The following is a 14,169-nucleotide window of genomic DNA, read 5'->3' as shown; positions in this document are numbered from 1 at the left end:
GAACCCACACTGCAGTTCACACCACAATATGTGGATCTTTGATTGGCTTGTCCAGTCCCATGATTTTTCACCCACAGATCATGTCTGGGGTACAATAGCAAGATATGTAGGCCAGCGCTCTTCATGAAGTGATACGATGGATATTTCCATAAATGCAGCAATGACTACAAGAGTATATTTGTGCCCATGGAGGGGTGGGGGAGGGTGGGGGGTGGGGGGATGCTCACTGCCTGCTGGTGTTGATGGTGGCCATCAATAGTGGAGTTTTGATTTATGAGAGACATAGGACATAGGATTGGCGAAGGTATTCCAGGTGTTTGGGATGTGGATACGAGAGTTGGAGACCAAACATATGCAGAGTACAAGGTAGGGAGTGTATGGCAGTGCAGCATGCAGGATATGGGAGGGGGGGGGGGGGGCGTGTTAGCTACAGATCATATGTGGAACGTGTCAACACACACACACACACACACACACACACACACACACACACACACACACACACACACATACATACATGTACAGGGGGAATCAGACCACCAATGATACCTAAGTGCAAATAAAGCCATTTGAGTATTTATTATCAAATTATTAATCTGTTCATTCCACCTACTTCGGTATTAGTCCCAAAAGCCAACAAATATTTTAATATACAAAACAATTCATTTATTAATAGTGTGATAATTATAATTATCTGACATTACATAATAACAGTTTCTGTAATATTATAGTTAAACTAATTGCAGTGAATGGAGAAAAACAGAAAATTATTTCATGTGGATAACAGGTCATACAACTGAGAAAGCCTCAAGAGCATGAGCAATCATTGCAGATTTTGGAAGTCCCTCAAATATATTTGGTAAGTCATTCATGTGCTTCAAAAACAGAAGGGAACCAAATCTTTGAGTTTGGCTTTTCCTTACTTCTAGCTGATTCATATTCTTCTTTATGAATTTATTCATGTGAATCTTTGTTTCCCTTTATGAGAACACATGCATTTCCAAGAAATTGTTTGTCATGGTATATTGGCGTGTAACTTTCTTTACTTTGAACAGTGTCCTTTAAATAGTGCCCTTACATCAAACCACCATCTAGATGGCTGCGGACAAGATGTTTACTACAGACTCACTCTTATGCTCAGCCACACTATGAGACTTAACTTCTGAGGTCATCAGTCCCCTAGAACTTAGAACTACTTAAACCTAACTAACCTAAGGACATCACACACATCCATGCCCGAGGCAGGATTCAAACCTGCGACCGCAGCGGTTCCAGACTGTAGCGCCTAGAACCGCTCAGCCACTCTGGCCGGCTGGAAACACTACCACACGTAATTTCACATGAAGCTGCACATGAGTTTTGCCATTTTTGCATTCTGACTGAATACAGATGAATGTCAAAACATGCTCATGTACTGATTTGCCGGAAGAAATAGCTCTTTAATAGTTTGAGCAGTCTTGTTCCTTTTTGTCACACTAGGTAAACTTCCAGTCCTGCAAAGGAGCTAGGGACAGCACCTTTAATAACTGAACACTTAAATTTCTCCTGATCAATGTTTCATCATCAGTGATATGTTTCTGGTAACACCTTTATCTTAGCAGCCAAGATAGCATTCACACAGTTGCTACCAATATAATAAATGCATGTAGGGCAACATCTGCAGGTACATTATTTTTGTATTAACAATCCCTTCATGCTGTAGTGGTCTCAGTATCAAATACAGATAGTGCAAACATTAAAGCTCTCAGCAAGTGGGTCTGCTCTTTATGTTTTGCTCGTAAGGATATTGATAACGTAATTAAAATTGAAGACCACTGTCCTGGTACTGCACATTTGGGTCAGAAAGTCATAGTACAATCTAGATTTACTGCCATGTATTTAGGTATTTACAATCATTCACCCTGTCACAACTCATTTAATAACAATAATAATAATTTCACTGACAGCACGACCAAATGTCATCAGAGCTGAACACCTACTCTTCCTGACTCCAGCGCGTATATATTTAACTCCTGCTTTGTGTACCTGCTTTTAAAATCTAATTCACTAACTTGTGTTTGTGCATAATTACGGTCATGGTAGGTACTGGGTGTTTAAAGGGTTTCTATTGAAAACAAATAGCTTGAGCCAAATGCAATCACAACCATGTCATACTCATATGCGTAATATTAAATGTTATCCAGTGTGGTCGATGACTGGCATAAATTTTCAATAATAGTGCTGCTAGGTAGGCTGTAGCTCTGAGTTCCCCCTGTGTCGCTGTCTCCCTTGTAGTGTAATTTTGTAGTGAATGATGAAATAGATTTGACATTTCACAACTGTGGTTACACTGGCTACTAGTCAGTGCCCGTTACCTGCTTACTGATACTGAATTGATATGTCTACTGTTTGACATGGCAGGATGTGGGATCAGATTGTAGATTTTATTTTCTTAGGGTAATATCTGCCCTCTGCTGCCTCTTACTGGGTATGCCCTTAGCAAGATCTGATTGTCATTTATACAAATGAATAAAAATTAGTTAATGAGAAAGACCTGTAGGATGAAAGGTCTTGGCTAACCACAAAAAATACAAACAGGAAATTTTTCCTTTTGTAATGCTGACAGAATGTCATTAGTGAAACAACATTTGGCTGCTCCTATAGGCAAGACATTGCAAAAGTCAAAGTGGAATGCCATTAAAAGCTTCGTGTTGTAAAAACATGAAGCTTGTCTGAAGAACAGCACCCATTCATACCATGGACAGAGATGGATGATAATGAACCATTGTTGAAGTACACCTTGACTTTTATTGGCCTACTATCAGTGTATGAGGCTATAATAAATTACAATTGGTATCAGAGGCTATGATAAGGTAAATCAGCACAATTCTAGCTTTTAGGCAATCTCCAAGTTGAACATGTACAGATCATTAGCCTACACTATAACTTAAGACCTCTACCCTCCATCAACACTAATTTCTCACATATAACATCCATCACTGCTGGCTGTTCACCTCCAATTGCCCAACAGTACTTCCATCACTGCTGGCGACTAAGGGGGCAGCCTCACGGCTTCTCCACAGCCCTTTGAGCTAGTGCCGTTCAAATCAGAGGCATAGTTTTTCTTCAGAATGTGCATTTTATTCTTAATCTATGGAATTTCATTCTATTACAGAATCACTTTTTGAGCTAATATACAAGAAAATAATAAATTTCCAATTTTTTAATATATAATGTAACTGGATAGATAAACATCTACTCACTCTCTCCACTCTTCTCTGTCTTGCTTATTACCCTCTCTTTCACCAGTAAGCTCTCAAGTTTTCAAATCTCATCTGGTGCAGTCCCCAAGAATCAATCTTTTCTTCTCATCCCATCTGTTAAGTCTCTCCTGAACCAGGGTCCCGGGCAACTTTTCCAAACTCTCCCCATTTCTTACTCTCACCAGTCCTTTTTCTTCAACCATCTTTCTTCCCCTTCAACCCTTTTGCCAGAAGAAGGAGCCAATGGCTCTGAAACCTTGCAAATTTCCTTAACCTTTATAGTTGTATGTTCTCCTGCCACCACTTGGTGAGTAGATTTTTCATCTATCCAGGTACATTAGAAGTACCTCTGAGTAGCAATACTGAACTTACCACATCATCTGCTACAATTATAACTATGTTTGGTTGTTCTGGGGTTCCACTTATGAAATTCCAAAGAACAGTCAAACATAGAAGTCTTCCTGACACCCACCTGTAAACCAAACCAATGAAAAATATCCTGCCATTTAATGAAATGCAAGACATAATTTTACATCAGTTATTCGATTACTGTTTATAGGGGACACATTTAAATACACATGCAAGGAAGAACAGTCCAATATGCAACTTATGTCAAATTAAGTTACACAGAATCTTTTTTACCTACATGCAGAATGATCGTGGATTTACAGCCACACATAAACAAGACAATGAGTTCCTAAATCTAGATATTCAGATAACTTCAAATGGCAGATATTTCCAGTTTCTAACTCTCCCCTAGCATAAAGCAAGAAATATGAATCCCTACAGATTCAAAAGGAAATTAAAATATGCCTCATTAACCACTCTTGCCATGAATTATCTGAGTTTCTTGACTCAGAGTTTGAAAAGTTCTGTTAGCAGCATGGCAAGCACTAGTGTCTGTCAGAAAACTGTATGGCAAGTAGTACTGCACTGTAAATAAGACTCAGTATTTAGAGCTGTAAAAATATTTTATTCAAAAATACCATTGTAATTAAGTAAATATTAAGTTACTAATAGTAGATAAACAGCAACAATATAGTAAAACTGGGAAGGCAGCAGCTTCTTTCAAAACAGATTTCTTATTAATTTACTTAATTAAATCTAGATGACAAAAATATGACCAGCACTGTGGGGTACAGTCATAAGTTTATTTACTGTTCATACAGTATACAGATTGAGACTTTATGATGCCTTGTCTTATGTTAACATAAGCCTTGACTCATTCCACATCCCTGAAGGTTCTCCTTCTTTATGAAATCAATGAAACACAATTAATTAATTAAACTTTCAGTATGCATGGCCATTTGTTCCGAGAACAAAAGGAAAGACTAAAATAAAGTTAGTACTGCAATTGAAGATTGACTTCCAAGATGAAAGTGTCACATAAGAGTTCTCATTTGTTAGCATCACATGACACATGGCTGCGTACAAATATCTCTTATAAGATGCTATGGATACTTGCATGGATTTGCCAGTAGCATTAAATCTGTGAGCAATATCCATCCAATCCCAGGATATTGAAATGTCATCATTAGGTTATTTAGGGCAAATAATATTAAAAGAGAGAGCTTCAGAGCAAATACAGTTGTAGTTGAAACAGCAACTAGCAAAATATGCATTGAAACTGCAACTTGGACCAAACTGTAGCAACACTAAAATTTTATGGAAAATCCTGCGGGAATATGTGGCGAAGCATTGCAACAGCCATTGATAGATGGCAAGTTGATAGATGGCAAGTATAGGATTTAGTAATTTTGGTTGTTGAGAGCATCAGTAGAAGTGGAGCATTGGCATAACAGGTGTGCTGCTATCTTGAGTAAGTAGCTGTCATTTTGTTAACAGTTTCACTGGCATTCCAGCAGTTCTCCAGGACATGGTGGCTGCACCAGCTTAGGACACCACATGTAGCAGCCAGCAGCCTGGGTCTCCTTCTGGACTTAGTGCCACAGTGCAGCGGGCCATCCCAGGCTCACTCCATCAGCAAGCCAGACTCCTTTGCATGGCAGCTGTCTTCTGCCTTTGCAATATGTCTGTGTCTGCACCACTTGTCAACGGCCACTGGGGGACAGCCATTCACTGCAGAGCTGGCTACTGCAGCAAGTTTGACAATCACCACTGTGTGCTACTGGTAGAAGGTGTCTTAGGTGCAGCTCACACTATGAAGTCACATGTCACAGGCTGAACGTAGGCATCATTAAAGTGGAGTACACCCAGCTAGCTGGAAGCTGGTTGTCAGCTTTCTCAACACCTGGCTCTCTTCATGTTTAGTGGGGGCATGGTCACTATCCCACATCAGTGGAAAACATATGTATGAGAAAAATAATGTGGTGATTTTGACAGTTGAGTCTCTTTGGTCCTTCTCCAGCCTGCTACTATCCCATCTCAACCCTCCACTGGCTACAACACTGCATTACTGCCACATCTCCTCATCCACTGTCAGCTGTAGTTGGCATCAGAAATAGTGTTGTCATCTTCAGTGGGCAGCACATGATTTGTCATCCATGCATAATGATTTCTGGACTGGGACCTGCAGTTTCAACACAATGAGGTCAGTGAGAGAACTGCTAGTTATTTTTGGTGTGTGTGACAGGCATGGGATCTAGGTAGCAAATTTCAGCATAACTTAAAGGTTACTTTGTTTAGGCTAGAGGACTAGCTGGTCTTTTTGAATTTGAGGGTAACTACAGACACAGTACTTGGAACATGTTAAATGTTTGCAGCATAATCTGCTTGAGCATACTGCTGTATGTTGTAAAGAAACTTAATAAATTTTTCTTATTGATAAAAGTACATGTAATTATTTGACCCTCATACCAAACACTCATTTGAAAAGCATTTAACACTAAAAGAAGATTTACGCTCTTAGTTTGTTAGTTTTAGTAATAGTTACCTTCCGTTTTCTCATGTTCTGGTGTAAGACATATAAACGAAGTGCTCCATAATTTTAAGTGATATTGTGCTAAATAATGAAACAATATGATTTTCCTATTTACGATACCATGAATTCCAGTTCCTGTAACTCTGGAAGATTATTATTATTTTAATTTTGTATGGAGAATTTAGATGGGGGCTACAATCTTCACAATGACGCTGCTCAACAATAGAGGTATGTAAATGTGTTCATCTCTTTCCCTTCATGGCCGCCAATGTCAACTTCAATATTTAGATCACATTTGCTGCAACATTCAGAACCTGCAATCTTTCTTTTCATTTAATTATGAAGTCTGATTATTTACTTTCTCAGGTGAATAAATGGATTTTAACCACAATTCTTTTTACCCAGGCCACGGGGAGTGATAGTACTTAGAATATACGTGCCTCTATCCAAATCGTATGTTCGCATACAACTCAGTGTGTGCTGACTTTACAATACTTGTGACCCATTTCCCTTACAGTATTAATACTTATTTTGAACCACTCACTCGTGAATGTAGGTGCCCTCTTATTTTGTGTAGTCAGTCGGGTGTATTCCTTAATAAAGCTACTTTTAATATTCAGTGGCTTCGCTTCCACAACTGACCTTTGCCTGTTACAGTGTGCAGAGTCAGTGTCTGTAATTTGTTTTACATGCCAATGTTATGGTAATGTTACAAGGCAAATGCCTGGAGTCTAAATGGTTAATGATAAGGATTTATGGTTAATGATAAAGCATAAAGTGTAATCTGTTGGTGATTTTCAGTCTGTGAATTTTTGTGTATTTCTACTGTGTGTGAATGAGGGGTAAACGTGTCACAGTGGCAGAGCCAAAGACACAAATGTACTGCCTCTGGATCTGAAATTCCCTCATTTCGGATCCAGAGGCAGTACATTTGTTGATGATAAAGGAAGCACAATTGTCAGCAGAGAACATGAGTTGTGAGGGAAAATTGCAGCGGATGAGCAAGTAACATTTTTCTGGTCAGCATACCATGAGGTGGACCCAACTACCACTAGCCTAATCATTCCCTTTTTTGGAAGCTCATCTGAGGATGTAGTATTGTTTGGGGAGGTCCTGATGACATCAGTAGGTATGAGTGGTTGGTCTGACAGTAAGCTGTTACAGGTGGCAGAATTACATCTAGTGAGAGGGGCAAAAACGATTGTTAAGATCTACAGAGGCACTGAGGAATATGGAGACATTTGGGCAGTTGAAGAATGGTCTTCTGCAGAGGTATAAGAAGCACAGCGGTGCAAGGTACTTTTGAGAGGGAAACACTCCCTTATTAACACACCGTTATTAACTAATGGATTATAGCCTAACAGTTTAGAATAGTTTGGCCATGTGCAACTGATAAAGGCTGATTGGTTAATATTTACACAGGAGCTGTTTCGTATCAAATCCAACAGAACTAATTAGGATGTCAGGCTGCAATAATTGGCACATACTTTGTTGTTAAGGTTCTATATATGTTGTCTGAACAGCACAAATGAGGCATCTCCCCCTTCGCCTGACAAAATAATAACGGTTAACTCTTCACAGGTCACTTATTGATGTTGTTACATGCCAAAATTCTTCATGAAGCAGTTAATGCACAATCCTCACTGCAATCCAAATCCTGGTTGCCTGATGCAGTTGTCTCGTAATCATGGGGCACAAATTAACACTTAAACGCATCAACAAGTCACTCAATTAATGCCATTTAGCCCGCATCTCGTGGTCGTGCGGTAGCATTCTCGCTTCCCACGCCCGGGTTCGATTCCCGGCGGGGTCAGGGATTTTCTCTGCCTCGTGACGGCTGGGTGTCGTGTGATGTCCTTAGGTTAGTTAGGTTTAAGTAGTTCTCAGTTCTAGGGGACTTATGACCACAGCAGTTGAGTCCCATAGTGCTCAGAGCCATTTGAATGCCATTTACATATCTGCTGGAGGTCAGGTCCATGGCAGCGGGCGACACACACAGCCGCTAAACAATTGTAAACACAGTCAGCCATCCCACCATAATTTGCCATGCTCGTTTAGTAGACAACACTTGCTCGGAGTCTCAACATTGACTACTTGATGCCTTTGTAGTCTGGTCCCTTCAGCCCCCACAAACCAACCAACTAATTGGCACACCCGGCACTTGACTATCGATAGTACCTACTGCGACTTGCATGAAGCAAAGATGTATTGTTCTCAATACTTAAGGGGCGGTTGACCCTTACATCCCCCTGCTAAAGGATTTCTTTGAAACCAGAGGTGGAAAAGAACACCGACATATAAATAAAAGTAAATTCAAACTTACAAATTGAATGGTAAATCCTCTGACTCCGGTCGTAAACTGCCTCTACAAAACAGATTACTAATTACAAACTATCCTAATGACACAACTCAAAATTGCAATTTGTTGAAACAATACTATCACATGTAGATTATAACAAAACTTCTCTCTACCACAGATGATGAACTATACAACACTGCATATCTATAAAATCATATTGCAACAAAACTATTTTCATTTCAGTTCATCTCAGTTAGGTTTGCTGTCCAGAACACAACTAGAATCCTACTATATTAGTGTCACATATCACAGTAAATAACTACCTCAAATTAGAGTAATACCTACTTAACCCAATACATCAGTGACCAAAAACATAGTACATTAAAAAAAATAATACTTAATACAAATGCAGATAAATGACAATAATTTACTATATACTCAATAATGTACACATGAATCTACTGTCAGTGTGGTCGTTATAAGATCAACCTCTAAAGAAATGTTTTCCTTTTTATTTATTTATTTATTTTGATCCCACATCAACTGATTACAAAAAAAGGTTTTTTTGTTCCAGTCTTCTGGATTGGTTATTAACTGTGTTTCCTGCTTTTGGGGGTGCATTATGAACACAGTTCATAGAGTGTTCCATATCTAGATCACATTAACACACACTACAATATTTTAAACACTAATACTTCTCATACTATGAAGGATAACTATGTCTCAGTTCTTATATGCAATTCATCCCTTAAATATGGTTAAGTCTTTTCTCATCACAAAAACCCATAATCACACAGACACACATACATACATGTTTATGCCTGGTTAGGCCCCACTTCATCTTCCTGATTACTTCTGTCCTCTGAGCTGTCCCAATCTTCTCGCAGATAGTATCTCTTTATGTTTTCAACATGTTCCTAACCATGCACTTGACTGGTTTGAGCATATTACACCTCTACAGTATTGGGGTGTTCGATCTTGATAATTCTATGTAGCCCTTGTAAAGGTTATAGTTTTCACCACTTTATCATGTCTTTCCTGTCTCCTTTTCACTCTCTCCCTCATGTTCATTTCTACTAGTTCAAGTTTCCTCTACCAAGTCAGGTTATCTCCTTGCGGGTATTCCACCAACTTACGAAAAACACTCCAAGTTCCTGATTAAGTTAAGATCTCACATGGTGCAAACCCTGTTGAATCATGTGGTAGGTGGTTCCAAATATGCTCAAATTCTTCTAGATATCCCTTCCAAGTACAGTGATTCTTGTGACAATAGGTCTGACACAAACGATTTAACTCCCATCACCCCACGGCCAGGTTCGAGGCCGGTCTGTATCTACAGATGGAAATCTGTTCTATTTGATGCCTATTCAACATTTCCCTCCACTCCTTGGATCAGAATTGGGATTCATTATCACTTAGGATTTGTTTCGGTTGACATACATTGCTGAAGTAATCTTTTTCCAATTTATTAGTGATGGCCTTGCTGGTCGCTTTCTTTAATGGATAAAACTTCACAAATTTAGATACTAATTCTTCTGCAACTAGAATTTAGATGTAATTTCCTTTTGCTGCAGGCAAGGGACTGAACAGGTCCACTGCCATGTCTCTAATTGATTCTGGTAAGAGCGGATGCAGGTAACCTTTATGTTGAACAGTGATAGTTTTAGTTTTCTGACATGTATCACAAGTACTCAGCAACTAGCATATATGCCTTCCCATGTTGTTGAAGATGCAGTCCCATTTCAGTTTCTCAAGGCAGTTTTTAGGTCCATAATTGGCATTGCTGTAGTGTGTGTCCCAGATTAACTTGTCTATTGTACGCTCTGGTGTACATAATCTCTCTTCACCCTCTTTTCTTCACTTCCCTGGTGGATATAATAGTATGTCTAATCTTTTCTTCACCAGCACATCTATACTTAGTCTTGATTAATTTCAGTTTTTTTCCTGGTTCTGCTCTCTACATATGTTTCTCAAGAACCTCTTCACAAAATCTACATGCTGTGCTCCCTTCATTATACTTATCCAAACTTCTCCTTCTTCTGGCCCACTCATGGCCCCAAGAATCGAGTCGCAGAGTTGATAACGCATCAGGTATGGTATGTAATTTACCAGGCTTGTATATCACTTCGAAGGCATAATCTTGCAACGCCAATGCCCATCTTATCAAGTGGCTGTATCTCAGTTTACTTGTAGTTAAGAATGTTAGAGCTTTGTGGTCTGTGACCACCTTTACATGTTGTCCTGCTAGATAACAATGAAATCACTTAAAACACCACATGATAGCCAGTGCCTCTCTCTCTGTAACGCTATATCTCCTTTCCCATGCATTCAAGCTTCTGGTACCAAAGGCTGTAGTCTATATCACCTCCGTACCTCCTTTTTTCTCGATTTGGTATAAAAGTAGGCCTAGTCCATAAGTTGAGCTATCTGCTCCCAAATAAAAGTCTCTAGAGAAATCAGAATGGCATAACATATCTGCATTACACAACGCTTCTTTAATCCTTTCAAATTCTTCTTGACTTTCATCATTCCAGGGCCACATCATTTTGGCTTTAGTAAGTGTTCTCAGTTTTGGGGCAGTGAAAACAGGTTCCTTCAGGACTTTTCGATAGAACTTGCAGACACCGAAAAATGTTCGCAGTTGCCTTTTGTTACGAGGAACTGGAAATTGCCTAATTGTCTCGAGCTTATTTGGGGCAGGGTAAATACCCTCTTCAGTAATTATGAAGCCCAAGAACTTTATTGGATTTACCAAATTCTGACTTATCCAAGTTTGCTATCACCCCAGCTTTCTCAAATGCCTGCAAGACTCCCTCAAGTGTCTCTAAATGTTCTTCCCATGTCTCACTTGCAGTTAACATATCAGCCACATAGACAGTAACCTTCGTAAGTAATTCTTCACCCAAAATCTTGTCCAACACTCTAACGAATTCCGAGACCAACATGTTAAGCTCAAATGGCAATACTCTAAAATGATAACTTCTTGCCAGCATACGTGAATGCAATATACTGACGTGACTCAGGGGCCAGAAGTATTTACCAGTACCCGGCAGCCAGGTCAATGTTACTAAGTATCTTTCACCCCGAAACCTTTGAATTAATTCTTCTATCATTTCTTGCTTGTCTCGCTCTGGTTCAATGATTTTATTTACAGTACATGCATCCAAAACTATTCTCACCTTCCCATCTTTCTTGTCTACCACAAATAATGGACTATTATATTGGCTCTTGGTTCTCTCAATAACCCCAAGGTCAACCATTCTTCTACCACGTGCCTTTTAGCCTGAGGGATGGAGTATTGTTTAACACTGAATGGGTTGTGTTCCTTAATTTTCAATTTACGTTCTATCCCTTTCATGATTCCTGGCTGCTGAGAGGAGACTTTGCTGTGCTTATGTAAGAGCTCTGCTAACTTTTTCTGAATCTCTTCATCCAAATGTGTCATACCTTCTAGTCTCTTGCCTATAGCATCTTCAATAGGTTGATCCGCTTGCGCTAATCTCTTGTAGAATATCAATACTTCATCAACCAGTTGTTCTCCTGTAGGCTCCTTCTCATAACACAAATTTGCCTGTTAGAACTCTTCTGACTTTCTACCAAGGTCAATTCTCTCCTTTCTCCCTCACGTCCTTTTCACTCACTGTGCCTTCATCGAAATCCATAATTGCTTCTACTTTGTTCAGCCAGTCAATTCCCAAAATAACTGCCATGTTAAGACCTGGTACCACCATGTTGCTTCGTATGCTTCTCCCTCTACTTCAAGTCCAATCAGTGCTTGTTCCTTAATGGGCTTACTTTTGGCACTTACATCATTTACGACTCTGACACCATTTACAGGAAAACTAAGTAAGCTGGCGTCAATACTCAGTATCTGTTCATATAGCTCCACTCCCAGTGTCAACTAGGGCATCAACATCTAATCCACACATCTTTATCCAGACTACAGGTAATCTTGGTTCTTTGGAACTCTGTTCCTTTTCCCTCTTGAGGTCTTCTCTCAGATCACCATCATAATGCATAATCAGATTTATATGGGTCCTCCTTTGTCCCACTCCTGACCGGACCTCATCAGGAGTGTGGTCTAGTTTACTGAACTCCTTTCCTCCTGATCTTAGACCTCACTATTTCTTCACCTGCCGCCTTCTGTCTCATATACCCTTGTATTTTCAGCCCTTCTAGAATCGCCAATTTCCATGGCCCCTACCCCCCACGATAGTGTTCTCGTCCTCAGTTGAACGATTGGTTATTAAAATCATTGCATTGATAATTTTCTTCTCTTTGGCCCTGCTCACCGGCTTGACTATTCTCTTGCCCATATGTGGATTCCAACTGCTCCAGTACCTCCATTAGGGCTTGGACAAGGTTTCTTGCATCCTCCTAATTAATCTTTTCTTCATTGCGGAAATCATTATCTCATCATTTAAGGTTGGTTGGTTTGTGGGATTAAAGGGGCCAGACTGCTACGGTCATCGGTCCCTCATCATTTAAGGGTTGCTCTGAGTTTCATTCAGTTCCCAAAAATGCTCAGCACATTCTCTCAAGGTACCTCTCCAATTATTAAGAGACTTGCAATTGGAGCAGGTTTTCCAGTGTTGCACATTGATGACTCTTTGACCAGTACTTCTTTAGAAACTCTCCTTCAAACTGCTCATAACTACTAACTTCATCTTTCTTCTTCACTCCCCATGTAAAAGCTTCGCCTTCCATTCTATCTATCACAAACTGAATTTTGTCTTGGTCTCGAAAATGTGTTGGAAAAATGCCTGTCATTTCATAATTGTTTGATTGTGTAAATCATGAAATTCTGCTAGACAAGCTCAAGTATTGTGGCATGAGTGGGACAGTGCACAAATGGTTTAATTCGTACCTAACTGGAAGAGTGCAGAAAGTTGAAATAAGTAGTTCTCATAACATGCAAAGATCAGCACATTCCTCAAACTGGGGAACTATCAAGAATGGGGTTCCACAAGGGTCAGTCTTGGGTCCTTTGTTGTTCTTATTATATATTAATTACTTGCCATTCTATATTCATGAAGAGGCAAAGTTAGTTCTCTTTGCTGATGATACAAGTATAGTAATCACACCTGACAAACAAGAATTAACTGATGAAATTGTCAATACTGTCTTTCAGAAAATTACTAAGTGGTTCCTTGTAAACGGACTCTCACTGAATTTTGATAAGACACAGTACATACAGTTCCGTACAGTGAATGGTATGACGCCATTAATAAATATAGACCTTAACCAGAAGCATATAGCTAAGGTAGAATATTCCAAATTTTTAGGTGTGTCCATTGATGAGAGATTAAATTGTAAGAAACACATTGATGATCTGCTGAAATGTTAGAGTTCAGCTACTTATGCAATAAGGGTCATTGCAAATTTTGGTGATAAACATCTTAGTAAATTAGCTTACTACGCCTATTTTCACTCATTGCTTTCATATGGCATCATATTTTGGGGTAATTCATCACTGAGGAATAAAGTATTTATTGCACAAATGCGTGTAATCAGAATAATAGCTGGAGTCCACCCAAGATCATCCTGCAGACATTTATTTAAGGATCTAGGGATATTCACAGTAGCTTCTCAGTATATATACTCTCTTATGAAATTTGTTATTAACAACCAAATCCAATTCAAAAGTAATAGCAGTGTGCATAACTACAATACTAGGAGAAAGGATGATCTTCACTATTCAAGATTAAATCTAACTTTGGCACAGAAAGGGGTGAATTATACTGGCA

General features: G+C 39.3%; 1 protein-coding gene across 1 annotated transcript in view; it reads right to left on the bottom strand.

Annotated features, from left to right (window-relative positions):
• LOC126240910 (arylsulfatase B-like) overlaps positions 1-14,169 on the bottom strand; it is a 140,629-nt gene that overhangs the window by 76,746 nt on the left and 49,714 nt on the right. The window contains exon 2 of the mRNA XM_049947962.1: positions 3,615-3,714. Within this exon, the coding sequence (XP_049803919.1) occupies positions 3,615-3,714 (100 nt within the window). The remainder of the gene's footprint in view (positions 1-3,614; positions 3,715-14,169) is intronic.

This window comes from Schistocerca nitens, chromosome 1 (assembly GCF_023898315.1).
Source record: "Schistocerca nitens isolate TAMUIC-IGC-003100 chromosome 1, iqSchNite1.1, whole genome shotgun sequence".
Classification (NCBI taxonomy): Eukaryota; Metazoa; Arthropoda; class Insecta; order Orthoptera; family Acrididae; genus Schistocerca; species Schistocerca nitens.
Note: the sequence above shows the minus strand (reverse complement) of the source record. Positions and strands in the feature narration are given on the sequence as shown.